At 35.6% G+C, this 25388-nt stretch overlaps 3 protein-coding genes across 4 annotated transcripts; 1 reads left to right on the top strand and 2 right to left on the bottom strand.

The window, feature by feature from the left end:
- Positions 1–1956: 1956 nt before the first annotated feature.
- On the bottom strand, positions 1957–5329 carry LOC111794097 (TIP41-like family protein). The gene is made up of 8 exons (XM_023676232.2): positions 5047–5329; positions 4137–4322; positions 3623–3713; positions 3214–3330; positions 3035–3094; positions 2891–2932; positions 2600–2728; positions 1957–2254 (listed from the first exon to the last, which is right to left on the bottom strand). The coding sequence occupies exons 1-8, from the start codon at positions 5184–5186 to the stop codon at positions 2144–2146; spliced, it is 876 nt and encodes a 291-aa protein (XP_023532000.2). The 5' UTR covers positions 5187–5329; the 3' UTR covers positions 1957–2143.
- Positions 5330–7141: 1812 nt separating this feature from the next.
- Positions 7142–10568, bottom strand: LOC111793621 (cyclin-A3-1). 2 transcript variants are annotated; one of them, XM_023675581.2, is made up of 7 exons: positions 10108–10553; positions 9080–9324; positions 8917–8992; positions 8415–8488; positions 8135–8318; positions 7862–7996; positions 7142–7503 (listed from the first exon to the last, which is right to left on the bottom strand). In XM_023675581.2, exons 1-7 carry the CDS (start codon positions 10381–10383, stop codon positions 7405–7407), a joined length of 1089 nt encoding a protein of 362 aa, XP_023531349.1. In that variant the 5' UTR covers positions 10384–10553; the 3' UTR covers positions 7142–7404. The 2 variants fall into 2 exon arrangements, with proteins under 2 accessions (XP_023531349.1, XP_086979135.1); XM_087123009.1 differs by having other exon boundaries at positions 8135–8488; positions 10108–10568.
- A 5208-nt stretch (positions 10569–15776) lies between these two features.
- Positions 15777–20751, top strand: LOC111793513 (MAR-binding filament-like protein). Its single transcript, XM_023675425.2, has 6 exons — positions 15777–16088; positions 16657–16862; positions 17187–17478; positions 17984–18091; positions 19258–19502; positions 20362–20751. The coding sequence occupies exons 1-6, from the start codon at positions 15786–15788 to the stop codon at positions 20486–20488; spliced, it is 1281 nt and encodes a 426-aa protein (XP_023531193.2). The 5' UTR covers positions 15777–15785; the 3' UTR covers positions 20489–20751.
- Positions 20752–25388: the final 4637 nt, after the last annotated feature.

Raw genomic sequence — 25388 nt, 5'->3', positions numbered from 1 at the left:
TCACTAACCCAATAGAGTCAAGCCCAATAATTGTACGAGCTCATCATATATTTATTTTAGTAGAGATTTAGGAAAAATACCTCGAGATTTGAGGAGAAAGAGATCTAGATATTTTAGGAAAAAGATTCAGATTTGTTAGGTCTAGATTGCGTAGGCTACAGTATAAATACCCCTCCACCGTACCTAGGTTATTCATCAAAGAAATCCAAAAACAATAAAAAGCAGAAGTATTTTACAGAGTGTCTTGTATTCTCTTCTCGATCGGTGTTAATAAAGAGTGCGAGTGTTTCTCATAGTGAGTTGTGTTCAACACCTTCCAACACATCTAAGCTAAGTAGTGCATATGTTAAAGACAAGACATGGTTTTGTTCTTCATGGTAACTTCATCCGACATGCACTATGGAGAAAAGTTGATTTCAAAGTTCCAAGTAGAGTTTGTCAACTTCTCCCTATCCAATAGTTATATGCAGGAAGTCGTTGTTGCCTTTTGCTTACATTCTCATATAACACCAAATTCAATTTTTCAAATTTTGCTTCAAAACTCTCTTTCGAAATCTTTTTACCCCTGTTTTCTAAAACTTTCTTTTTTAATAGAGGCCAGAGGTTCGAGCATACGTTGCTTGAGAAGTGAGTGCAGCACAATCGCAAGTCCATTGCCGTCAAAGTATGATTATGACAAGTAGTATCATTATACAAAATGCTTTTAAAGTTTGAGGTAGATTTCAATTATTTCCTTAAACTTAGAAAAGTTGCATTTTTTTTTTCTTGGAACTTTGAAATTTATTCCAAAAATACTTTTAAACGTTCAAAAAAAATATCTTTTTCTTTACAATAAAATATAAAAATTGATGTGACAATTGACGTGAAAAAATTAAAAAAACATTAGTGATATTACTTACAAATAGATTAACGTCATAGTTACTATTCATTTCATTTAAAAAGATATTGATAAAAAATCATTAATTTTTACACTGTTGTCACGTCAACTTACGTGAATGATGTGCGATTATGTTGTGTACATCTTCCAATTTTTACACATTGATCGTCACTCGTTTTCCAGCGTATTAGTAAAAGAGTAAAATCTTTTTTTTTTTTCAAAATTTATGAGCATAATTCAAACTCAACTTATCTTAAAGTTCATTAGTAAAAGAGAAATTTTTTTTTTTTCAAAATTTATGAGCATAATTCAAACTTGACTTATCCTAAAGTTCAATGTACTCCGTTGGAAAAAAAAATTAGGCAAAAACCTATACGAAAACTTTGGTTAAAGGTAAGTTTGAAAATTCATCATTAGTTTCTATGTTTAACATTTTCATAGTTAAGACAATAGGATAGGATAGGGAGACAGTCCTAATGCAGCAATAAATATAATCTACCTAAGTGCCGATCAACCAGACTATGCCAATAATTTCCCTCATATCATATGCCATTATTTGTTCATTATTTTGTCCCCTCATATCATCTTTTATTTTCTTTTATTTTCCATCCCAATCACCAATTGAGATAAAAGTTTGAAGAATAGAAAGGTATAGTTAAAAAAGAACTTAGTTTCTATGGTTTTAATAGGTTAAAATTTTACTAGAAAATGACTATTTATGAAGATTTTATCGAATTATGATGTTTTTAACTTTTAAAATCATAGAAACTAAATTTTAACCGATCAAATTTATTTATAACTTAACCTTGTTGCTTCTTACAACAAGTAATGAGAATGGAAAATTTTGAACTCTTTGATGAGTTCTCCAGTCCCTAGAGAATTGCCAAGGGAAAAGTTTGTGCCCTACCTACGGAGAAAAACTAGTGGATTAGGCCATGGGTTTGACCTATGAATTGGCCACTCAATTCTGATCCAACTACAAAGCTGCCAAAAGATATTATGTTCATATATTTTGTTTGGAAATGCTTCCTAGAGTAGTCTTTTCCAATTTATGCAATTTTGGGGGGAGGAAATACAAGTATTTTCCAATATCCTTTACCTTGTTTATGTTTTGAACTTTTCCAGTTTCCTTTCCACAAAATGCAAACAAGTTTAACGTATCCAACATAAGCCATGGAATACATACTTGAAAGTAGAAGACTTCAACAACAACATGCATGAGGAAATGCTAATTTGACTAGAATGATGGCAAGCCAATTTACATGATTATAGTTTACCAGAAACTCTAAGCTTTTGGGTCTTCTGCATAATGATCGGGAGTCTGTCGCAGATGATGCTCGGATCGTTGTAGGCAGCAGAATCAGTCGGGTATCCTTTCTGCAAATCGTTTCGGTGATTTAGAGAATGTTGATGGATAAAAACATCATCAAATTGTATAAGACAACTGAAATTATGAGCTTATGGAAAGAGGTTAAATAGACTATCATAGCAAGACTAAAAGACTTTGCCTTTTTCTAGCATGTATTCACATTTTGCTTCTAACATGTCTATGCATAATATTATGATTTCGAAATTAAAATCGAGCACGCACGTTTATATTCATTTTCACGATGTTCACAAAGGATGATATTTTTAGAAAGAGAAGCTTTCCCAAGGGTTAATATTTTATATTTTGAGTTGACACATTTTTCCCTAATACAACAAGCAAGCCAATGAACTTACTTCAGCTAGAGCTTGAAACTTAGCCTCTCTCCAGCAACTTTCTCGAAGAATTATCGGATTTTCACTGTTGCTAAATACGCAATGCAGACGAGTGTCCCTTAGTCTCATAAGCACTCCATCAACTCTAAGCTGAACATACAGAGGTAGAAGGGAAGAGAAATAGTAAGCAAAAGAACTAAAATTGATATTGTCGTAACATTCTCTCATAAAAATGCTAAGACAATGATATGGGTTAAGTGGTTTACAGATTCTTAAACAAATGGTTATTAAATGCTCAGAAAATCAACTTACCCAGAAACGTAGAAGAAGAAACCAGCAACTTGGCATGACTCTCTAGAAAATCAAAACATAAAAAATACAAGCCCATGTTGATATCATTATACTTTAATAAGAACATTATTTTCATACTAGTAACATCAGAATTTGGTAACTTACCACTTTAACTGTTAAAAGTGATATACCATTGTCAGCCAACTCATCCTCATATAAGATTACCTGTTGAGTTCCATGCACAGTTTGGTCATGGGAGGAAAGAATCTACCAAGAGCGGAGAATTAAAGAAAAGTATATACAGAATACTTTTATTTATATGTTCTATACTTAATGATTCCCACCTCATCATAAAAGAGAATAGGCTCCTTCAGTGAGAGTGAGACTAAATCAATTTTCTCATTGCTGTCCTCCCAACAAAGACCATTATTCTCTGCAGATGTTTTCTCTTCTCCTCCATGCTGATCAGAAAAGAAAATACTATTACTGACACAGCAGAATGCAAAGAATACAGCAACAGAGAATGATTGCATTCTTCAGTTTAGAAATTAAATGCCCTTGTAATCACATTAGCTATTCAAATTGATGCTGCAAAGCCAAGGAACCAACGTCGAAGGGGGCAATAAAGAAGAAAATTCCAACCCCCTAAAAGATTAATAGGTCAGAAAATTCCACAACCAATGGAAGTTAGTCAAGCACTTGATTCAACCAGAAACCACAGCTTTGAGAGGCATATAGGACAAAAGAACATACCTTCTCTGCATTTATTTCAATTGTTTCACTCCCAGAATATGGCGTTGTAAATGTATAATCATAATCCAATATCACCTGTTGGAAAGGTTTGCTGCAAATTCAGAAAATTGTGTCAGACCCTACAATGATATATTCTACCCATCAAGAAAAACTTTCATCAGATGTAGGAAATAATTTACAGAAAAATAGACAGACCGAAAGCCATAAATTTAATTTATCCCAGAAGAAAGTGCCAGTAAACACTTAAATCATTTAATGTTTATCTTTGACAACTAAAGATACTAGCATTTAAATTCAAAGGAATTAATTGCTATGCATTAGCATCCATTCAAAGAATCAAGTCCTTCCACCAAGATGCCAACAGAAAGACAGATAAACCAAATGGAAGTGGCCCTAAATTTCACCAGCCGCTAAATTATAAACATAATAAAGTAATGTATAACTATGACTTCTTAACATAAATCTAATAATACTTTCCAGCCATGGATCAACAAGAAAGAAAAATAGTCGTTACCTTCTGAATTTCCATTGTGCAGCTGCAGGAACTTCAACAGGAGGCAGAGCTTCCTTTTTCCACCCAGCTAGAGCATCAAAGGCATTGAAATAAATTTTAATTCCAGTTTCCATATGCTTGAGAACTAACGAACTGTCACCGAACACCATCTCTGGCAAGTGAGACGTCTGAAGTTTCTGCTCCCATCTACAAGCAGATTGAGTGATATTATTCAAAGTGCAACTGTTCTTCGACATTTTTTATTTTTTTGTGTGCATGTCTAGGGGATCATCTCAACTGAAACTACAATGAATAAAGGTAGTCAATTCCTTACTAAGAGTACAAATTGAACCATTAACTTTTAGCAACAACAAAAGAACATCCAACAATTTGTGCGCCCTCCGTTTCCATTTCTTAATAGAACTTAAAACCGATCACTACATCCTCCTTATAGAACACCTCGGAACAGAAAATAATCTGTGGACGTTCTATTCATGATAAAGAACAATATTATATCATCCAAAGCCTAAAATCTACAGCAATAGTAGTTCAAAATAATGCTATATACAGTATAAAGTATGAAAATAAAGCTATGGCTTGACAGCTACAACAACTCGGATCACAGTTTGAAATTCAGGATACAGAATTCGTAGTCAACAGATATCTGCCATCACATACACATAAACCTACGCTTAGAAATTAAAATTGAAGCACAACCGAGGCAAACGATGCATTTAATTGCAGTGATAAAAAGCAAATTAAATTCAAGAAAGACAAAAGCGGACTCCAAAGCAAGAGAAACTGTTTGATTTCACAGCGAAATCCATTTCCATAGTTCGGAGAAGTAAAGAAGTTCAATTTAGAAGGAGCCACAATTCTTTCGAAAATCAGTAATAGATATCATATATAAAGAGATAGAAAAAGAAAGTACTGCTCAAAATTGGAGGACGTAAGAATGGAGCGGTTGTGAGTCTCGATCTCCCAACCATGGATACGGATACCTCGCCGTCCGTCGATCAGGAGCTCAGCTCCGGCGGCTTTCAATTCCTTCTCGTCCAGTGCAACTTCCATTACGACACGCAATCGGCGGTGGTAGATTTCGGACCTGCTTCTTCAGTTTCTTCCGTCTTTGTTGCGTCTCCGTTCCGCCAGTTCGACGAACAATAGGATCGTCGGGTTGACGCGGGTCCACCTTAGGGCTTATGCTAGAGACGATGCAAGAATTTGTCCTAAAGTTTTGAGGTATTTTTTAAATAAAATTCAATGTTTGCAATAAAAAAATATTTTATGTATTATTGAAACAAAATTTATAATTTAAAAATATTTTAAAAAATATTTATATGGTTTAAAAGGAAAAAGATTTAAATATTATAGTCGAGAACGACAATAATTTATTTTTTAGGTCTAATGTGTGCTAACTGCTAAGTACAGTAATTTGAAAGTACGTAAACGCTAACAACAGTGCGATAATGATGTAGCAAAGTTTGTTATCACTTGAAAATGAATCGCAAATATTAGAATGAAGATAGAAAGTTAAGAATATTGTCTTACTCATGGGGTGTCGAGGTCGAGTAGGTTAGTACTATGCACTCAAATGGTTGGTCGAAATTTGTTCGGTATTCATTTGAATCTATCTTTTTAAGAGAAAAACGCAAAAGGAAGCATGAGCATGCTTTCTAAATAATAATAAACGTCAAATCTTTTGTCGTTTATTTCTTTTAGGAGAGAAGATTTGATCGATTGTACTCGAGCCAACCATTAATGTTAAACGTATCACTTATGTATGGATGTTTCTCTAGTTGAACGGTGAATCTAGAGAGAGAAAAATGGACGATGCACAAAGCATTGATGGCAAGAATTATATCCAATGATAATCTAATCAAACGGTGTGTTTACTATATAGAAACGAGTAAGTTCAGTTAGATAGAGGAAGTATCCTATAAGTAAGCCATTAAAAAGTAGTGTCAATTTTTTTTAACGATGGGTATTAGAGTCGAGCTAACATAGCTTATTGTGGTAGAACTTCCAATGGTTGTTGTTCGGGAAGCTTATACGTAGAGTGCATTCTTCACAAAAATGTTAAAAGTTAACTTGTTTTTTAAAGAAATGAGGAGCTAAATTTATGATACACGTGTTAGGAACTACGACTCTCTACAATAGTATGATATTATCCACTTTGAGCATAAGCTCTCATGCTTTACTTTTGATTTCCCCAAAATACCTCATAGTACCAATGGAGATTTATTCCTTTACTTGTAAACTTGTGAACTTATGATCATTTCCTTAATCAACCAATGTGAGACTCCCTCTCAACAATTCTCAACAATCTAACAATCCTCCCCTCAAACAAAGTAGTTCATAGAGTCTCCCCTGAGATCTATAAAGACCTTGAACAGTCTCTCCTTAATCGAGGCTCGACTTCTTCTCTGGAGCCCTCGAACGAAGTAGATCATTCCCTTAATTAGCCAATGTGGGACTCCCTCCCAACAACCCTTAGCAATCCTTTCCTCGAACAAAGTAGACCATAGAGTCTTCCTTGAGGCCTATGGAGTCCTCGAACAACCTCCCCTTAATTGAAGCTCAACTTCTTCTCTAGAGCCCTCGAACAAAGTATATCCCTTTATTCAACACTTGGGTCACTTTCGGCTAAACCTCCAAAATTCACAATTTCTTTGTTGACATTTGAGAATTCTATTGACACGATATAATTAAAGACATAACTATGATACCATGTTAAGAATCACGACTCTTCACACTTGGAGCATAAACTCTCATAACTTTGCTTTTGGTTTCCTCGAAAGGCCTTTTACCAATGAAAATATATTCGTCATGTATTTTAGACGTGCCTTTTGGAGTATTATACAAAGTGATCCATTTCGCTTGTTCGTAATCAAGTAAAGCAAAGCACTTTAATAGAATGATCTTATCCATGTGTGATCTGGAGTATTATCATAAGCTCGTTGACATTGCCAATACCATATATACTACTAATACAGTTGCAAAGTTGAACTTATAAATTTGAGCAATTTTTCTCCAAAATTCTTGAAGTGATTTCATTAAACTTTATCATTGTAATTCGCTTAATAGCAGCTTAAAAAGTGCAAGAACTATTTCAACTATAAGAACTTTCATTATGATTCAATTGCATTCTTACAACGAAGAGAGAGAGAGAGAGGGGGGTATCTTCTATCTAACTAGCAACAAATTCTCATTATTTGTGCATGGTTACTGTGCATGTTATGCTAGCCAAGGGAAAAGGAAGGGCTTAAGCTTCAAGGTAATCAAACAGTTAAGTTCTCAAGAACCTGTTGAATGATTGCTTGTCAATGTCCTCAAAGTAATATGCAGGAATTTCTGAGGGAGAAGATAACTCGGCCACACACTTGAACTGAAAAATGAAAAGACATCATTAAATATTATTAGATGATGAACTATAAAAACAAAAGCTTCTAAGTTTATCATTTTTTTCTTTACAAGAGATGAATGTTGGCTTCGTTTATGTAAAACCAGAGAAATTTGGATTAATACCCATATCAAATTGCTAATAAAATCAAAACAATCCTACAAGTTTCCACAATAATACCATACTTTGGGTATAAGCCTTGATGAATTTAATTTTAAAAGATGGTGCCCCTAACTAATATACATATGCACTCACCACGTTAGTTTAATCTTTTCAGTTTCCTATCAGTGTATACGTTTCAACTCAAAAGAATAAGCAAAATAACTAAACGTATACACATTACCTTATGCTGCTTATACTTGGTTCTTATTGCTTGTAAAGAGCTTCCTTTTCTATTTAATTGCAAGCGATGAATGGCGAGAATGCATTCCTTCAGTTCAGATGGTCTGTAACCGGAGTAATGTTGCAGCGCTAAACACTGCAAGACGTGATCAAGCAACAAAGTTTGTCATCGCTTGAAAAACATAATATCATATTTATGACGAAGTTAGCAAGAAACATTGCCAAACTATATTCATAAATGGGTTATTAATCAAGCTACGAACATATCTCTTACCCAAGGATGTTCATCTGGTTGAATTGTGAATCTAGAAAGAAAAATAGCTGATGCAGCGACCATTGATGGTAAGAACTGTACAAAACGGTGATCTAACAAACTTAGCTCCGCAAGGTAACAACTCAAAAACTCGAATTGCAAGTCTGGAGCCTTCCAATTTTCCAAAGAAACTTTTGTGAATATTCTGTAAGAGGGCAACAATGAGTTAATCGCATATAGAGAAAAGAAGAAATATATGTTTTTAGGTACTAAATATAAGATAGTTGAAGAGCATTCTTGCCTGAGAAAATTTTTTATGGTGGGGGCACCTTCACAGCTCAAGAATTTGCGTACTTCTCTCTCCATACTCAATACCTGCAGATTAAACAAAACCAGATAACACACTTCGTCAGTTATCATGGCCTACCAACTCTCCTATTAGTTGCATGATCTTCAAGAAGAAATGTGGGAAAGAATTGGAATTTAATATCAAAAAACTATTATGAATAATAAAAGTATGAACATAAATACTAGCAATGATACTTATAACTTGGGAACAAGTTAGTTAGGATTTATATTGATATGGGTGATGTTATTATTTGAGATTATGGATATTTCATCTACGTTTATAATGCATATTGTGAATATTGATCGACTTTAATGTAGATATAGAGACATGGCAGATGGTAGGTTCTTCCTTGTATTGACTAATCTTAGGAAAAACGGGAATGCCAGATGCTTACAGTGCCAAAATATTAGAAGCGAAAGCACAAATTAAGACATTGAAAGGAGTAGGTGAATACCTGTTCTTTGGTATATGTATTGTCTGTTATATAGCAGAAGTCTTCAACATTTGGAGGATTGATCTCTTCATACTTTCTACAGAACCCAATCAATATAAAACTGAGATTTAGAACGAATGCCATAAATATGATCAAATAAAACAAGTGGGTTCTCGGTAATTACGATGCAAGAAGCATGCAACAAACACCAAGAAGCTGCAGCTTGCTTTTGTCAACAGCTTGCGAGGATAAGTATATGTCCATATGTGATATGGTGAGGTATAGGGTGTCCGATACAAGCTTGTATTCTTCAGCAACCTCTACTAACCAATCCACAAGAATTTCTCGCATATAAGTGAAACTTAAAATGGAATCACCATTTTGAGCCTTTACGATGTTATTGGGCAGTACCTTCATGTGCAGTTCCATCTAATTCACGCAAGGAAATAATTAGTTGGATCAAATATATCGAAAGTTGAAAATCTTAAATTTGAGGATTAGTATTTTGATAAAATAATGGGATTAAGAGTCGCATTGCTTTGTTTGAACGCGTTGATAGATGAGGAAACTGGCAAGGCAGGAATATGAACATACATACTTCACTTGTGAAAAAAAAACTTGTGATTCTGAATGCCTTATAGAAAAATGTTTCTAATCCGAATAGTGAAATTGAGCCAGAAAATTGTGTTTCGAAACATTGCCCCAATTCCAAACAAAAATATTCGAGAAAGAACCTATCCTGCCCTATGATAATTTTGGAACTCCCAAGCACGTGAAATTCCATCCAAACATATAGCAGAAGCAACAGTCGAAAAAAAAAAAATAATAACAATTAGTAGCGAGGAATCTCAAATTATCGATAATTTATGTATCGTAAAGGAACATGATAACGATGAAACTATTAAAATGCTGGAAGAAAAGAAATCTGAATCCTCAAATCATAAAACCACTTCGATCGCCGAGAACTAGCAAAACCGGTGAGTAAAATTCAAGACATTGAAAAGACATCGCAATCCGCAGTCAGGTCATACAACCACTTCACTACACACAATATCTCGACCACAGAAAACTTGCCAAACGGATATTTAAAACCAAGACAAAGTAAAGATATCGCAATCCGCAGTTAATATAATCACTTCACCATACACATTATCGCGATCACAAAAAAACTAGCCAAACCGATATCTAAAGACACGGAAGCAGAATCCATACCTCCAGAGATCGAAGGTGGTTATAGATGCTAGATGCAGAACGACACTTCTTCGAACAATCAACAGAGATTCCATCGGGACGTTCCTCCTCGTCCATATCCTTATCCGTCATCTCCTGATCAGAAAGCGAGCACTGTCTGGTATTGAAGATCAACGAGTTGGTGATCTCCCCAAGCGCCACTCTCTTATTGGCGGAGGCCAGTTGCAGAGAATGATCCTCTAAGTCGCGCTTCTTCGAAGTTCGGACGGAGGGCTTGAGGTACTCCGACGCGTCCATGGGAGACGAAACGAATCCGATTCCGAGCGGCGGAGAGATGATGAGGAAGTTGCAGAGTTTGCCGCAGAAGGAATCCGGAGGAGGAGGAGGAGGAGGAGGGGGAGGAGAACGAGAATCTGGGAATCCATTGGAAGCGGAATGGAGTTATGAAATAGAGAGGAAGAGGAGGGAGAAATACCGCCATTTTCATGAATTTCAAATCCATTTGTTGCCGCTTTCTGAGCTACTCGCGGTTGGCGATAGTAGCGAAAATTTAGATAAAATTGCGCCATATCATTTTTTTTTTTTTTTCCTTTTTTTAATTTAGATAAATAAAGAATATTGCTTTATCCAATAATCTATTTTATTTTATTTTTAAAAAGTTCTTTATTTTCTGGTGATAAAATAAATATTCATAAAACAAAATAAATAAATTTATTCATTTTATATAATTCATTATATAATAATATAGTATGAATATTCAATTATCGTATCATATGAGCTTAGAGTTTAACATTTTTGTGATCGGGTATATAAATATATATATATATAAATATATATATATATATATATATATATATATATATAATATTTTTTTATTTGAAACTACTAATTAATATAAATATATATAGTAACAACTTATATTAGTATTATTAGGAAGGTGTTGGTATATTATGGAATGGTTTTTTTTTTTTTTTTCAATTCACATATTATATTTAATGTTTTTATAGCTTAATTGAAAAAAAAATATGAATAAATAAATATATTTTTTATATTTATTTTAAAAAAAGTTTTAGTCGAGTTTTTTAAAAATTAAAAATTATTTTAAAAAATATTTTATTGGGTAATTCTTAGTCCCTACCGTATATTGTTTTTTTTTTTTTAAATAAGATTATTATTTTATTAAATTGTAAAAATCATTATTATATAGTGCAACCCAACTATAAGTTGGATTAGATTATTATTTTATTTTTTATTTTTTGAAAATTTGATTATTTGAATAGTTGTGTGGTAGATATTTTTTAAGTTAGTTACTGGGATATGGATAACGTATGTAAAAATCTGATAGAAATATATACAATAATAATAGATATTATGCGGTAAAAATATATATGGTAGATATTTCATAAGGATATGTTAGATATATATTCGATAGATATTTCGTAAAAATTGAGTATATATATATATATATATAACATATATTTCGTATAGATTTGGTAAATCCTTCTAATGTACTTTTTTTTCATCCTCTATATTCTATCTAGGTGTCAATGAAACCTTTAGTCAATATTCCTCCTTAAATTTTCTTTCTCCTATTCTTTGTGTGATTTGATCGAGTGTGTGCATTGTTATGCGACTTGATCGAGTTTGTGCATTGCTGTGCTATTTGATCGAGTGTGTGCATTGTTGTGCGATTTGATCGAGTGTGTGCATTGTTGTGCGATTTGATCGAGTGTGTGCATTGTTGTGCGATTTGATCGAATGTGTGCATTGTTGTGCGATTTGATTGAGTGTGTGCATTGTTGTGCGATTTGATCGAGTGTGTGCATTGTTGTGCGATTTGATCGAGTTTGTGCATTGTTGTGCGATTTGATCGAGTGTGTGCACTGTTGAGCGATTTGATCGAGTGTGTGCACTGTTATGCGATTTGATCGAGTGTGTGCATTGTTATGCGATCCTAAAAATTGGTATTAGAGCGAGGCGAAATTCACCACGATCTGTGAAGATGGAAAGTTCAAAAATTGGAATTGAAAAGTTTGATGGATCCAATTTCAGTTTCTGGAAGATGCAGAATGAAGAAAGATCTTCACGAACCTCTATTGAGGGTGAAGCCAGATACCATGACCACGGAGCAGTGGAAGCTCAAGAATTGTAAGGCCCTAAGGTTGATCCGGTTGACGCTGTCAAGAAACATGGCATTTAACATCACGGAGTTTTGGAAGGTTTGAAATCTGTTGATATGAGTCCTTGTGAGAACTATGTTATGAGCTAACAGAAATGAATTAGCTTCACAAAGATTGTCAGAGAACTGAAGAAAGTAGCACTGGAAATAGTCCATACAATCGTTTGGGGACTATCTCCAGTTCCATCCCTTAGTGGATCAAAGTTCTACGTCACCTTCATCGATGATTTCAGTAGGAAGGTATGGATTTATTTCTTGAAACACAAGTCATATGTGTTTGCCACTTTCAATGAAATGGAAAGCTGAAGTTGAAAATCAGACCGGCTTGAAGATCAATTGTCTGAGGTCTGATAATGGAGAAGAGTACGATGATTCGTAATTCAAAGCATTTTGTGCAGTTGAGGGAATTCAATTAATGAGGACAATTACCGGTAAAACAAAGACAAAATGGTGTTGTTAAAAGAATGAACAGAACATTGAATGAGCAGGCAAAGAGTATGAGAATTCATTCTAGATTGCCAAAGACATTCTGGGTCGATGCTGTAAATACAACAGTCTACTCGATCAATAGAGGGTCGTCAATACCCTTGGAGTTCAAATTTCCAGAAGAAGTATGGACAAAAAAAAAGACTCAAGTACTCTCACTTGATAACTTTTGGTTGTACTGCGTATGTTCGTGTTGATCCAGAGAAGAGTAATAGCGTCAGCCTATGAAGTGCTATCTCATAGGCTATGATTCTGACATGTTCGGGTACAAGTTTGGGGATGACAAGAATAAAAAAGTTCGGAGATATTGTGACGTGACTTTTGATGAAAATGTCTTGTAAAAGGACAAAAGAAGAAAGGCTATGAGACAACAAAGTAAGTGAGAGTAAACTCTTGAAACTGTTGCTGAGGAATGAGATGTGAAGCAAGTGAGAGTAAACCATGGATGATGGGATGTCTAGGCTTCAGAAATGCGTTAAGATTCTTCAGGTAGATAGTTAGTGTCATGCAGTTGGTGAGGAACTCGGTCTATCATTCCAAGACAAAACACAGAAGGCGATACCATTTCACTTGAAAGTTAGTGGAAGATGGTGATGTGTTTGGAGGAGATAGAGGGTGCAAAGAGTCCAGCAAACACGTTGTGTTGATGTTGGAACATTGAGATTGTGCAAAGCCTCAAGTGATACGGTATTACGGTGCAGATTGAGAATGAAATTCCTAGTTGACTGGATCAGTCTCATGGGAGATTGCTAGGATATAGAGCCTGATGCCTATTTCCGTTTTAGGAAATAAATGATTATAATAATGCATCACGAGTTATAACATATGTTTTCTTAGCCACGAGATTTCATGCATATGTATAATCATGAAAAATGAGTGTTTGGGTAGATTAGAAATGAACGTCTCATTTATGCAGCGAAAATATTGGGTACGACTTTAATTTTCCTTCGAATTAAACAAAACCAAAGGTTAAGTAAACGTACATTAAATAAATATCAAAAAGTTAATCGTGAGTCTTTAGTCTTCTTGTTCCAACTACTCCAACCGTTGAATCTCCTCCGAAAAATAATATTCACCGACTTAAATACAAGTAAACTTGGTAAGAACGCATCAAATGTTAGCACTCTAATAATAGAGCTTCGATTTATTTATCAAATTGAATTACAAAAATAATGTTTATATAATTCCAACTTAATTTTAAAAAATAATTTAAGTCACAAAATCATAATTAATTAATGAGAATTCAAAAGTTATAATACATATGATGTCATTTACAATATTATTGGTGTAAATTAATGTGACAACATATACATATAAGTTGTCAACAACATATACTTTGGATTGACTTGAATTCGAATAAATTAAAATTTTATAAGATTTTAGTTATTAATGTATTATGTGTTGTAGATAACTATGGTTTATCATGTATGCTAGTGATGTGTTATGACTGATAAATGTTTGATATTTGAAATTTATGGGACTTTAATTATTAATGTAACACCTATGGATTTTTAAATAATTAAAAAAAATTGACAACCTAACTTGAAAATAAAGGGTTGGGTTGGATTAGGCTGTTAACTCTATTCAGATTGCTCATGTAATAACGGTGACCTTCTATTTTTTTTTTTTTTTTTTTAATGCTATGAAATGTTTATGTTATGGATCTTGTTGTGACTTTCATGTCGTATGATGCATAATACTTCTATATGATATGCCATGCAAATCATGGTACTTGATTAGTTCAGGTTTATGAAATGATGAATGTACGGTTTCCATCATACGTTTATGGCATGATTTAAAGTTGTGAGATCCAACATCGGTTGGGGAGGAGAACGAAACATTCTTTATAAGGGTGTGAAAACTTGTCCCTAGTAGACGCGTTTTAAAAACGTTGAGGGGAAATTCGAAAGAGAAAACCCAAATAGAACAATATCTGCTAGCGGTGGGCTTGAGTAATTATAAATGGTATTAGAGGCAAACATCGGATGATGTACCAACGAGGAGGCTGAGCCCCAAAGGGGGATGGACACGAGGCAGTGTGCTAGCAAGGAAGCTGGGCCACAAAAGGGGGTGGATTAGGGGTCCCCCATCAATTGGAGAAGAGAACGAGTGATAGCAACGATGCTGAGCCCTGAAGGGGGTATGTGAGATCCCACATCGGTTGGGGAGGAGAACAAAACATTCTTTATAAAGGTGTGGAAACCTCCCCTAGAAAATCCCAAAGAGAACAATATCTACCAGCAGTGAACTTAGGCCGTTACAAAAGCTATGACGATTTTATGCATTGTCACATGCATCAGAATACTTATTTGTCATGATAGGTATATACGCGTACATTATGATATCTATGTTTGTATGATATCATGCGGTTTCCTTTTCCTTCGCGGCCCCGATAGCATGAGCGTGCGCTAACTGAAGGGCTGACTCAGAGGTGTGGATAGCCTGCCTGATGAGTTCATGTGCAGATAAATACAAAATCCAATTTTAGCATGGACTAGAAAGCAGAGTCCAATCTGATGAAATTTTTTTTTATAGAAGAATAGATCCCTTCATGATTGCATTTACATGCATTTTCAGCTTCAATAATGGAGTTGCTTACTGAGTATTCTTAAAATACTCAAATAACATGATACTCTTATTTCTCAGGTAAAAGTAAGACACCCTTGTACGAATGACGACATCCCGATAACAACCATGTGAAACCCTAATTTTCTATCCGGGGCCATACTCTTAATTATGAGGTAAAGGTAAGACACCCTTGTATGAATGATGACATCTCGGTGACATCCTGGTGACATCCCGGCAACGACCATGTGAATAATGTGGAATCCAGTTAATAATGTAACAACCCTAATTTTCTATCCGGGCCGGTCAGGTGTCGAGAGTCTCTAATTCTTATCTTAATTAATTGTCAAATTATCGAATTAAAAAATAAGAAAAAAGGGATAATTTCAACGGTTGAGACAGCAAGGCGAGCCGAAGAAGAGACAATTCTCCAATCAAATTTCTCCATCTTAATTGTGGCTGCAGTTAAATGGTGCACACGCAGGCCAGCAGGTTGAAGAAGAGGGAGACCGAGAAGTGGTTGAGGTTGTGGCTCTCCTTGCCGATGGCAACCTTCACCTCTTCTCTCTCGCTCCCTCTGCAACTCCGGCCCTCCTCATCACGCTCTCCTCGCCAATTTTCTTCTCCCACACCCTCGCTTTCCTTCCCTCTTATTCGTTCCTCCTCTAAATTCCCTTGCCGATTCTCAGCCCTAACCATCTCCTCCTCTTTGGACTCCTCCTCCGATGACTTCGATCATGGCAAGCACTCGAATCCGCCATTTTCATCCAAGGTCAGATTCATTCTTCTAAGATTCTGTTCTGTTGCTTATGGAATTAGCTTTTATTTAGATTTATTCTATTGGAACACGTTGAATACAGAGCGTGAGAACAGATTGATTCTTTGCATACCAGTAGTTTTTTTAATTTGCTGTTGTTTATTTGGTTTGAGTTCTCTTCCATTGGATTAAGTGGAAGAAAGTAGTTCTGGTTTTTCTGTGATTCGATTCAGTTGCCTATTGAATTAGCTTGCATTTAGTTCTGTGTTGGTAGAATGATTAACTGTGCTGGTACTTCGTAATATTTGTCATGTGATCGTCAAATCAAGCTACTTCATGTGATTAGGCTTCAATTTTTCTGTTGTGTGGGTACAACTCTTGCCCTACATACCAGTTAGCACGAACTCTACATATGTTCTTACTTATTTTACTATGTGATGTATTGTTTAATAAATAAGGGGATTTCACTACAATTTTTAAGCTACTAAAGTTTTTTAGATCTAATTTTTGTTGCATGTGATGAATTTTTATATGTTTTCAGCATAAAATTCTTTAGTTGACAGTTTGTGTTTTCATTTTTCAGAAATCAGTTCTCTCATCTTTGATACAAGAGATAGAGCCATTAGATGTAAGCATAATTCAAAAAGATGTTCCACCGACCACTGTGGATGCTATGAAAAGGACTATCTCTGGCATGCTGGGCTTACTTCCATCTGACCAGTTTCAAGTTTTGGTTGAGGCTTTATGGGAACCAGTTTCTAAGTTATTAGTTTCTTCAATAATGACTGGGTTAGTTGACTGCCCTAATTTGTGTCTTTATGATTTCTGAGATTCCTTGAGAAGACAGAGAAGACCAACTTTTTTCACAGGAAAATTTGTATGTTTTTGTTGTAACGATTAAGCATCGTTAACCGTTTCATATGATATGATTTTAAAAAAACTCATTTTAATACATGATGGCTACTGATAGAGTTGAGTTGAGTCATCAATGTCTTCATTTCTGATACCAATTCATCCATGAAGAATGTGATATTTACTTTCTCCTTTCTAATTCCTACTACGTGTTAGCACATTTTGATGGTAATTCTCTTTGTTCTTCTGATGGTATTTCAGGTACACATTGCGTAATGCTGAATATAGACTCTGCCTTGAAAGAAATCTTGACTTTGATGATGGAAATAACGACAAACAAACAAATGATGATTGTAGAGTTGATCTACATGAAATGTTGCTTGACAGTGCTAATTCGGAGAACATTTTAGATGAAAATGAGGCTTCTTCCAAATGCGAGGAATTTTTGGATGAACCGTGTGAAAACCTTAATATTCAAGGCATTGGTGAAACTTCTCCTGAAGTTCAACAGCATATTCTTCATTTACAGTTTCAATTATCTTCAATTAAAAAGGTATATATCCTTGTAAGTTTGGGGAGTCTCTCTACTTTATTTAACAAACCCAGCCCCAAATGGGTTAATCATAATCATGCGCCGTTTTTAGATAATGATTTTAGGCGAATTTATCATATTAATCATTGGGTAATGGCGACAGCTCTAAATTTTATTTGGCTATTTGCAACTGGCACATTCAATTTTTCTGTTAAATCTAGTGGAGCCTGCTTGGCTTGGAGTGTAAAACTCAGTCCAGCAATTGACTTACTTTGCTGAGAAAAAATGGAAGGATCTTTTCATCAGAGATATTGTCTTTCTACCATGGTTCTTGACTTATTGTTCTAACCTCTGTTCTCTTTGTTGTATATATATATAGATTGACCAATATCCCATTAGTTCATCTAGGAACTATATATATATATATATATATATATATTGACTAACATCCCATTAGTTCATCTAGGAACTTTCTGTCTTCCATTTCTAATATACTTTCTTACGTCCCTGTGTTAATTTGTTGAAGGAACTCCATGAAGTCAAGAGAAAAAGTGCTGCTCTTCAGATGCAGCAGTTTGTTGGCGAGGAGAAAAATGATCTGTTGGACTATCTGCGATCATTACAGCCAGAAAAGGTGCGTTTATTTTTACAGAACAGTCAAACCCTGGTTGTCAATTTAAGATCTTCTAGATGACGTGTGCAGTACACACATAACTACTATGAAGACATTTACTGAACTTTGTAATATAGGCTCACCTTCATATTTGTCAAAGTAGCGTGCTATTTATATGTTTATTGAAATTTTGCTTTTGGTTGTTCATGTGAAGTTTGCTGTATCCTTCTTTTATTTTATTAAGGATTAGGAATGTGCAAGAAAATGTTTTCTTATTCCGCATATTTTCACAATAGTTGATACAAGGCAGTGCATGGCATGACAAGGAGCAAATGTTAGATTGTTTTTTAATTCCTTCTCAAATATAAAAAGGTTGAAAATATTGAAAAAAACAATATATGGAAAAAAAAAAAAAAATGTCTTCTGTCTAGTACAACCCGACTATTGACGATAAATTATTGTGGTTCTTCCACCGTAAGTTATAATTGGCATGATATCTAATCAACCTATTTCCTCAACTTGTTCAACATTTAGAAATACTGCTGCTTCTGTTGATAGTCTCTGTAGCATGGCTATTGGTCATTATAATTTTGAAATCTTATCAATGGATAAATCATGTAGAAGTTCAAACTATTCTGGTCTGAGCTTCTAGATTTATCCAAGAATCCAAGTTGTTTACCAACCTTGAGCTCCTTCCTTGATTGACTTCAACAAAGATGAAATGTTTGCATTCCATCCATGCTTATCATTTTTCTTCTAACTCGTGTCATGGGTGTATAGGTAAGAGGTTTGGCTTTTGGCTAAACAGTTGGACTCCGTAGTGCAACTTATCAGGTTGAATAACACAGAATGATTTTTGTTTCTCCTTTTACATTTTTGAAGCATATATTGTTTCATTATTTTAATTCTACAAGATTGTATGCCTTCGTATTTTTATCTACGCTGGTTCTTTCGACCTCGGAGACCCACTCGCTCTCACATGTACCCACCCACCCACACACACACACACACACACACAGTTTGTGAATACGTGGATGCTACTCTTTTACAGGGAACATGTTCAATTTATTGATTTGCTCTACCCTGTTGGGAGGGGGCGATGAGCATGCATGAGATTGTGGATCACGTTTATGTTTGGCTTTATTATGATTTTTCCTTGGCTTACTTCAATTAGTTATGATAAACAGGTGGCTGAGCTCTCTGAACCTACATCCCCTGATTTAAAAGAAGCCATACATTCTGTTGTCCACGGACTTCTTGCAACCCTTTCCCCAAAGATTCATTCCAAAGTTCCTTCTCAATCAGAAAATATTGGAACGGGCACGACAGATATTGGTAATGAAGATTGTGCAGAACTTGTTGAGAATACTTCTCTCCAATTCCAGCCCCTCTTAACATTAACACGAGACTACCTGGCTCGTCTACTTTTCTGGTTAGACAACTTCTCGTGTTCTTATTTTTCATTGTGTGCATGTTATGTACAATAGTGCACTATGTTTAAAATATTTGGCTGGAACAAAAAAAATGTAACCGCCCAAGCCTACTGCTAGCAGATATTGTCCTCTTTGAACTTTTCTTTTCGAGTTTTCCCTTAAGGTTTTTAAAACGTGTATGCTAGGGAGAGGTTTCCACACCCTTATAAAGAATGTTTCGTTCTCCTCCCTAATTGATGTGTGATCTCACAATCCACCCCCTTCGAGGCCCAGCGTCCTAACTGGCACTCGTTCCCTTCCCCAATTGATGTGGGACCCCCATCCACCCCCATTTGGGGCCTAGCGTCCTTGCTGGCACACTGCCTCGCGTCCACCCCTTTTGGGGCTCAGCCTCCTCGCTGACACACCACCTCGTGTCCATCCCCTTTTAGGCTTAGCCTCCTCGCTGGCACATTGCCTGGTGTCTGGCTCTGATACTATTTGTAACAGCCCAAATCCACTACTATCAGATATTGTCCTCTTTGGACTTTCCCTTACGGGCTTCCCCTCAAAGCTTTTAAAATGCGTCTGCTAGGACTTTCCCTTACGGGCTTCCCCTCAAAGCTTTTAAAATGCGTCTGCTAGGGAGAGGTTTCCGCACCCTTATAAAAAAAAATGTTTCGTTCTCTCCAACCAGTGTGAGATCTGAGAGAAAATCAATCTGACCATGCAGTTTGTTTCATTGGAAAAAAAAGGTCTTTTCTGCATAATTCTTGAGAAAATCCTGCTGATTTGTTTCTTAAGCCTTCAACTGGATGGAGTTTGTGTGCGGTTCTGCTATTTGCTGTATCTTAATATTGCACCAATTTTGTATTAAAGGTGTATGCTGTTGGGGCATTACATGAGAGGCCTGGAATACAGGATGGAGTTGATGAACCTTCTTTCCCTTTCAAGCAATGTTGAAAACGCTTCAGGTGGCGTGACCAGTGATGACTTTTCTTCATAGTGTTGAGGGCGACAGTGACAGAGTTCTGAAGGGGTGGGTGGGGCTTCGATATCTTCTGGAAGTATATACACAGCTTTCAAGTAAAGGTGATTATTCTTTTTTCCTTTCTTTTTGTTGGTTATTTTCCCTAGTGAATATAGATTTTGTTTTCCTTTTCTTTCTTTATTTGTTTGGCACACCACACCAAAACATTGTACAAGTACAAATCTTTATTGTCAACTCTAGTAGAAGTCTAATTGATTAAAGCTTTTTATTTAAGTTCATTACTCTAGTAGAAGTTTTTATTTAAGTTCATTCTTCCGGAAGTCAAGGCTCGTCCCCAATCAATATTGGATCAAACAATAGGGGCCGTAGCAGGATTGCTTGGTTAAGTTCTCCCACATAGCGTCAAGGAATCAAAGCAATCCTAAGATCGTATGTTTCTTAGTGTTGTTTTGTCTTGAGTTAGACCCAAAGTCGAATTTATGTATCTTGTAAAGATTTGCTTACTAGATATCATGTTTAGCCTTAAACACCGAGTCAATCTTATAGCCCTTGCTTTGTTCTCGAGTCAGGGGCCTTTTCTTGCCGGCATAAAGAAACAAACATCTATTTACCTAGAAAAAGATAAGAGGTATTTTAAGTTTATTAATCTCGTCAGGAACGTTGACTTAATCTAAACCCATATTATTATATATAGTCTTAGGTTTTTCAATCCTAGCTTGTCCATGTGTTAGAAGAATTAAAATTCTTGAAATCTCTCTCACTTGCGGTCACTTGTGAATTTGACTCCATCAGAATTTCCAGATTTCTAAACCAGTTTTTGATTCTTTTCCATTTTCTTTGAATTGTCATGACGTTCTCTATACCACTCAAATTAATTTAGTTTATTCATGACAATGGTGGACTTAATCCATATTTACATATAAGTTTTAGTCAATCCCAACATAATCAAGTTCAAAGATTACCAAAAACTAAAAGTTACGAATTTCTTTTTTTAACCTATTGACGATCATCGGAATTCAACTTTTCATTCCAATTCAACTCTGACTTATGTGGGAGAGTGCAAAATATGAACATACTAAAAATTCATAACTTAATCTTAAGAAAAATTCTCGAATTTGAACGAAAATCGGAATCAAGAATCTGAAAATCATACCTTTCATTCTTCCTTAATTCTTGACGGAATTGAGTGATTCCACCCAAGATGGGTCTCTTAAGGCCAGTGAACAATTCTTGTGAAGAAACTTCATCGAAATTTCAGACTTTAGACAGATCGTTTGGAGATGATTCCTACTTTCTCATGTTTCCATGTTTGTTTTTAAGCCCTTGCCGTCATAAGTGGCAAGAGGGAAAACGGAGGAGAGAACGGTGGACGGGGATTACGTTGACGGATCTGGAAGTGAAAGTCGGGCAGAGAAGAAGACGTTCGCGGGTAAGAAGCGAAGTCGAGTAAGACTTCAAGCCCGGTCAACATTAATACCCAACCTACGCACAACCTCACGCCTAGCATTTTTTCTAGCCTAAACGCTCACAATTGGCCTAACCCAGCAAACACCGTAGCCCAATAAGACGCTTTTTGGAATCCGCACCTTGACCAGAAAAATCGAGCCCTCGACCCACGTTACCTATCCGATCTTACACGTGTGCCGTGTGCATATCGAGCCATCCCCCAAACCTCGGTTCACCTTCAGCTCGATCGAGCCATTCTTCCAGCCCTCGACTCACCGTGACTCAACGACTCCATCGGTAAGCTTGACGACGTATTCAGCTCGGGTTGCACACTTTGGTATCGATTCCTACGTTTACGACCCTTTGAGAGCTGTTTTGACCTTATTGTTGGCATTTAGGTCAGCATGATCCTTGCTCAATTTAAATTATTTTGAGCTACAAACCGGAATTATTTGATATTTTAGGTAAGCTAAGTTTACTAATATATTTTAATACGATATCGTGGGTTCCACTAAGTTGAAACCAACTTTGAGGAACAAAATCGAGCTTTGGAAATATTTAGTGACTCTGGTTTAGGTCAAGCATGTAAGTGGCTTTAGTGAGCTTTGAAAATATTTAGTGACTATAGTTTAGGCTAACCATGTAAGTTGCTCTACTGTTGACTTAGTTGGATGAATGGTATAATGTATAATGACACGTGCTCCGTGGCCCCTCCACGTGTCATATGTATCAATGATATCCTATGCTATGTAAATTATGTCATGTATATAAGCCAAGTTATAATGTGACTATGCTATGTTGTATAAAATGTTATGATATTGCAATTTTATAATGCATAAACCTCCCTAGATCATGTCATGAAAGCTACGCTGGGTATGAAAGAATTGACATAGATTATATATGCATAATTCACATACTCAGTATGTTATAGATGAATGGAAGTTTGACTTGCATCATAAATTATGCCATAATTTTAATTTATGGGGATTTCATATATATTTGTTTGTCATGTGCATCGGGATATTTTATCGTTATGATGAGTACGAACGAGTATATTACCACTCACGACATTTATGTTCATCATGATGTTAAGCGGGCCCTTTCCCTTCGTGGTGTCCGACACAGCTCATTAGCAAGTGTTAGCCCAATGAGCCAATAAAGAGTGATTTAAAGAAACTCGAAAGAGACCCGAAAAGAAATAACATTCTTATGGTTCTTATTGAATAAAAGCTCAAACAGCATTACATTTCTTAGTTACATACCATAAATACACATTGTTTATCAAACCAACCAAACTTCACTCGCAAACTCTCAACCTTTAATACTCAAATTCAAACACAAAATTATTTGGTCTCTTGGAAGGTTGGTATTAAAGGGACAATGCCACAATGGCCTTAAAATCAAGGGCACTTGGCCCTGCCCCTAAGGGTGTGCACATGGCTATAGCAAGGGCAGTGGCGCTTCCCATAAGCCCCCGGCACACACTTGCATTTACCGCAACATATTCTGCAATACTTCATGCACTTACGCTTCAGCTTCGCGTGCGAGCACCTCTTCCTGCACGGTCTCGTGCACACGTCTTGCCCCGACCCCAACACATTCCATGTATCATCACTTGAGTCAGTTTTACTCTTATGATTCAACTTTTTATTTGTTTCATTTTATACTCTTATGATTCAACTTTTTATTTGTTTCATTTTCATTAACGCTCGCTAACATAATTTGAACTCATTCTTTTATTATTTTTTATAAGTTTCAATGTGACCATTAAACTCATAACAAAGTTTAACAAATGTTCGTGAGTTCTGTCCAAACACTTTTTTAGATCTAACCCAATTATTACGATTGTAAATTTTGTAAGTTAAACAACTTTTATTAAACAATGAACTTAACAAAAGTATATATTTTAAAATTAATAATAAATTTAAATTAACCCAGCTCAAATAAGTTCATAACTCAACTCAAATTATATCGATCAAGTTAAGATTAATTTGATTTTTCGTGTAATCAAATTTTTTGAACGATAGAAATTTAATAAACAGCTAACAGATATTATCTTTTTGGGTTTTTCCTCTCGGATTTCTTCTCAAAGTTTTTAAAACGTGTTGATTAGGGAGAGGTTTCCACACCCTTAGAAAGGGTGTTTCGTGTTGAGGATCATTGGGAATGAGTCCCACATTGGTTAATTTAGTGGAAGATCATGAGTTTACAAGTGAGGAATACTATCTCCACTGGAACGAGATCTTTTAGGAAAGCCTAAAACAAAGGCATGAGAGCTTATGCTCAAACTGGACCCGATACGGGAATACTATCATACCATTGTGGAGAGTCGTGATTCCTAACATTTCGTTCTCCTCCCAACCGGACGTGGGAAAAAGAACAAAGATCCGGGTGCATTATATTAAGGTAAATAGCATAGATTTGAGTAAAAAAACAGGCATGAAGTTGAAAGCTTAGATTGAAGGAGAGAAAATGGAAGATGGAAGAGTTAAAAGAGAGAAAGTACCTGCGCCGGCCATGGCGGTTTCCATGAAAGAAGCACTTAAGAGAAGAAAACATAAGAAGCAACCCACAATCAAGATCTGACCTCTCATCTTCTTCCTTTCAACGCCACGAACCAATCCTCAGACACTACACTCACTTCTCGCACTCCGTGTTTTTGTTTTTAAACAAGAACGGTGAGCGTGGATCCATTTAAAATTGGTGTTACAATCTAATCCTACCCGACTCTACTTTTGAAATTAAAATTTAAAATTAAAATAAGGTAGAAAATATTGAAATTTGAGGAATGTTATTTTAATATAATGTTTTATTAACCAACACGATGTTTGATGAGTTGGGTTTAATTAATTATTGAATAAAAAATAAATAATATTTTATTTGTTTTTTTTTTAAAATTTTTTTTATTTGAAAAAAGTGTGGGTGGGGTAAGTAAAATTAATGTAAAGACAGAGAGAACAGCTGTATTGGGTGGGTGAGAAGAGAGGGGATCTATGCGATGTGTCGGTGAGGCGTCAGGAAGAGAGGGGATCTATGCGATGTGTCGGTGAGGAGTCAGGAAGAGAGGGGATCTATGCGATGTGTCGGTGAGGAGTCAGGAAGAGAGGGGATCTATGCGATGTGTCGGTGAGGAGTCAGGATGGACCCTCCTCCAACACACTCTCTTTCTCTTATTATTTACACTATTTTCCCCATTTTCTTTCTCTCTTTTTCTTACGTAATATTCTTTTCTTTGAGGGTTAATCTGCAAAAACAACACTTGTTGAGGAAGAAAGGAAATAAAAGAATCAAACAAAGAAAATTAGGTTTAGATACTATTTTTTGTTGCGATACTCGTCGTTTTTTGGTTCATTTTGGATCATGTACTTTCGGAGGAACGTTTATTTTGGTCTATCAACTTTTGAGTTTGGTACATTTTGATTTCTACTTTTAAAAAGTGATAACGTTTGGTGATACACATCAAACACAT

Source organism: Cucurbita pepo, chromosome 4, assembly GCF_057944985.1.
Source record: "Cucurbita pepo subsp. pepo isolate OVF chromosome 4, ASM5794498v1, whole genome shotgun sequence".
NCBI lineage: Eukaryota > Viridiplantae > Streptophyta > Magnoliopsida > Cucurbitales > Cucurbitaceae > Cucurbita > Cucurbita pepo.
The sequence above is the reverse complement of the archived record's forward strand: the minus strand, read 5'-3'. Positions and strand labels throughout refer to the sequence as shown.

Excerpts from the sequence above, each read along its gene's own strand:
- LOC111794097 (XM_023676232.2), bottom strand. The coding sequence starts at position 5,186 with ATGGAAGTTGCACTGGACGAGAAGGAATTGAAAGCCGCCGGAGCTGAG. Across the intron at positions 3,714-4,136 it reads GCACAATGGAAATTCAGAAG|CAAACCTTTCCAACAGGTGA; the intron begins GTAACGACTATT and ends CTGAATTTGCAG. Across the intron at positions 2,729-2,890 it reads TTCTTCTTCTACGTTTCTGG|CTTAGAGTTGATGGAGTGCT; the intron begins GTAAGTTGATTT and ends CTGTATGTTCAG.
- LOC111793513 (XM_023675425.2), top strand. The coding sequence starts at position 15,786 with ATGGTGCACACGCAGGCCAGCAGGTTGAAGAAGAGGGAGACCGAGAAG. Across the intron at positions 17,479-17,983 it reads AATTATCTTCAATTAAAAAG|GAACTCCATGAAGTCAAGAG; the intron begins GTATATATCCTT and ends AATTTGTTGAAG. Across the intron at positions 19,503-20,361 it reads CTGGCTCGTCTACTTTTCTG|GTGTATGCTGTTGGGGCATT; the intron begins GTTAGACAACTT and ends TTTGTATTAAAG.
- LOC111793621 (XM_087123009.1), bottom strand. The coding sequence starts at position 10,383 with ATGGACGCGTCGGAGTACCTCAAGCCCTCCGTCCGAACTTCGAAGAAG. Across the intron at positions 7,997-8,134 it reads AACCAGATGAACATCCTTGG|TGTTTAGCGCTGCAACATTA; the intron begins GTAAGAGATATG and ends CACGTCTTGCAG. Across the intron at positions 7,504-7,861 it reads CCAAGTATAAGCAGCATAAG|TTCAAGTGTGTGGCCGAGTT; the intron begins GTAATGTGTATA and ends TTCATTTTTCAG.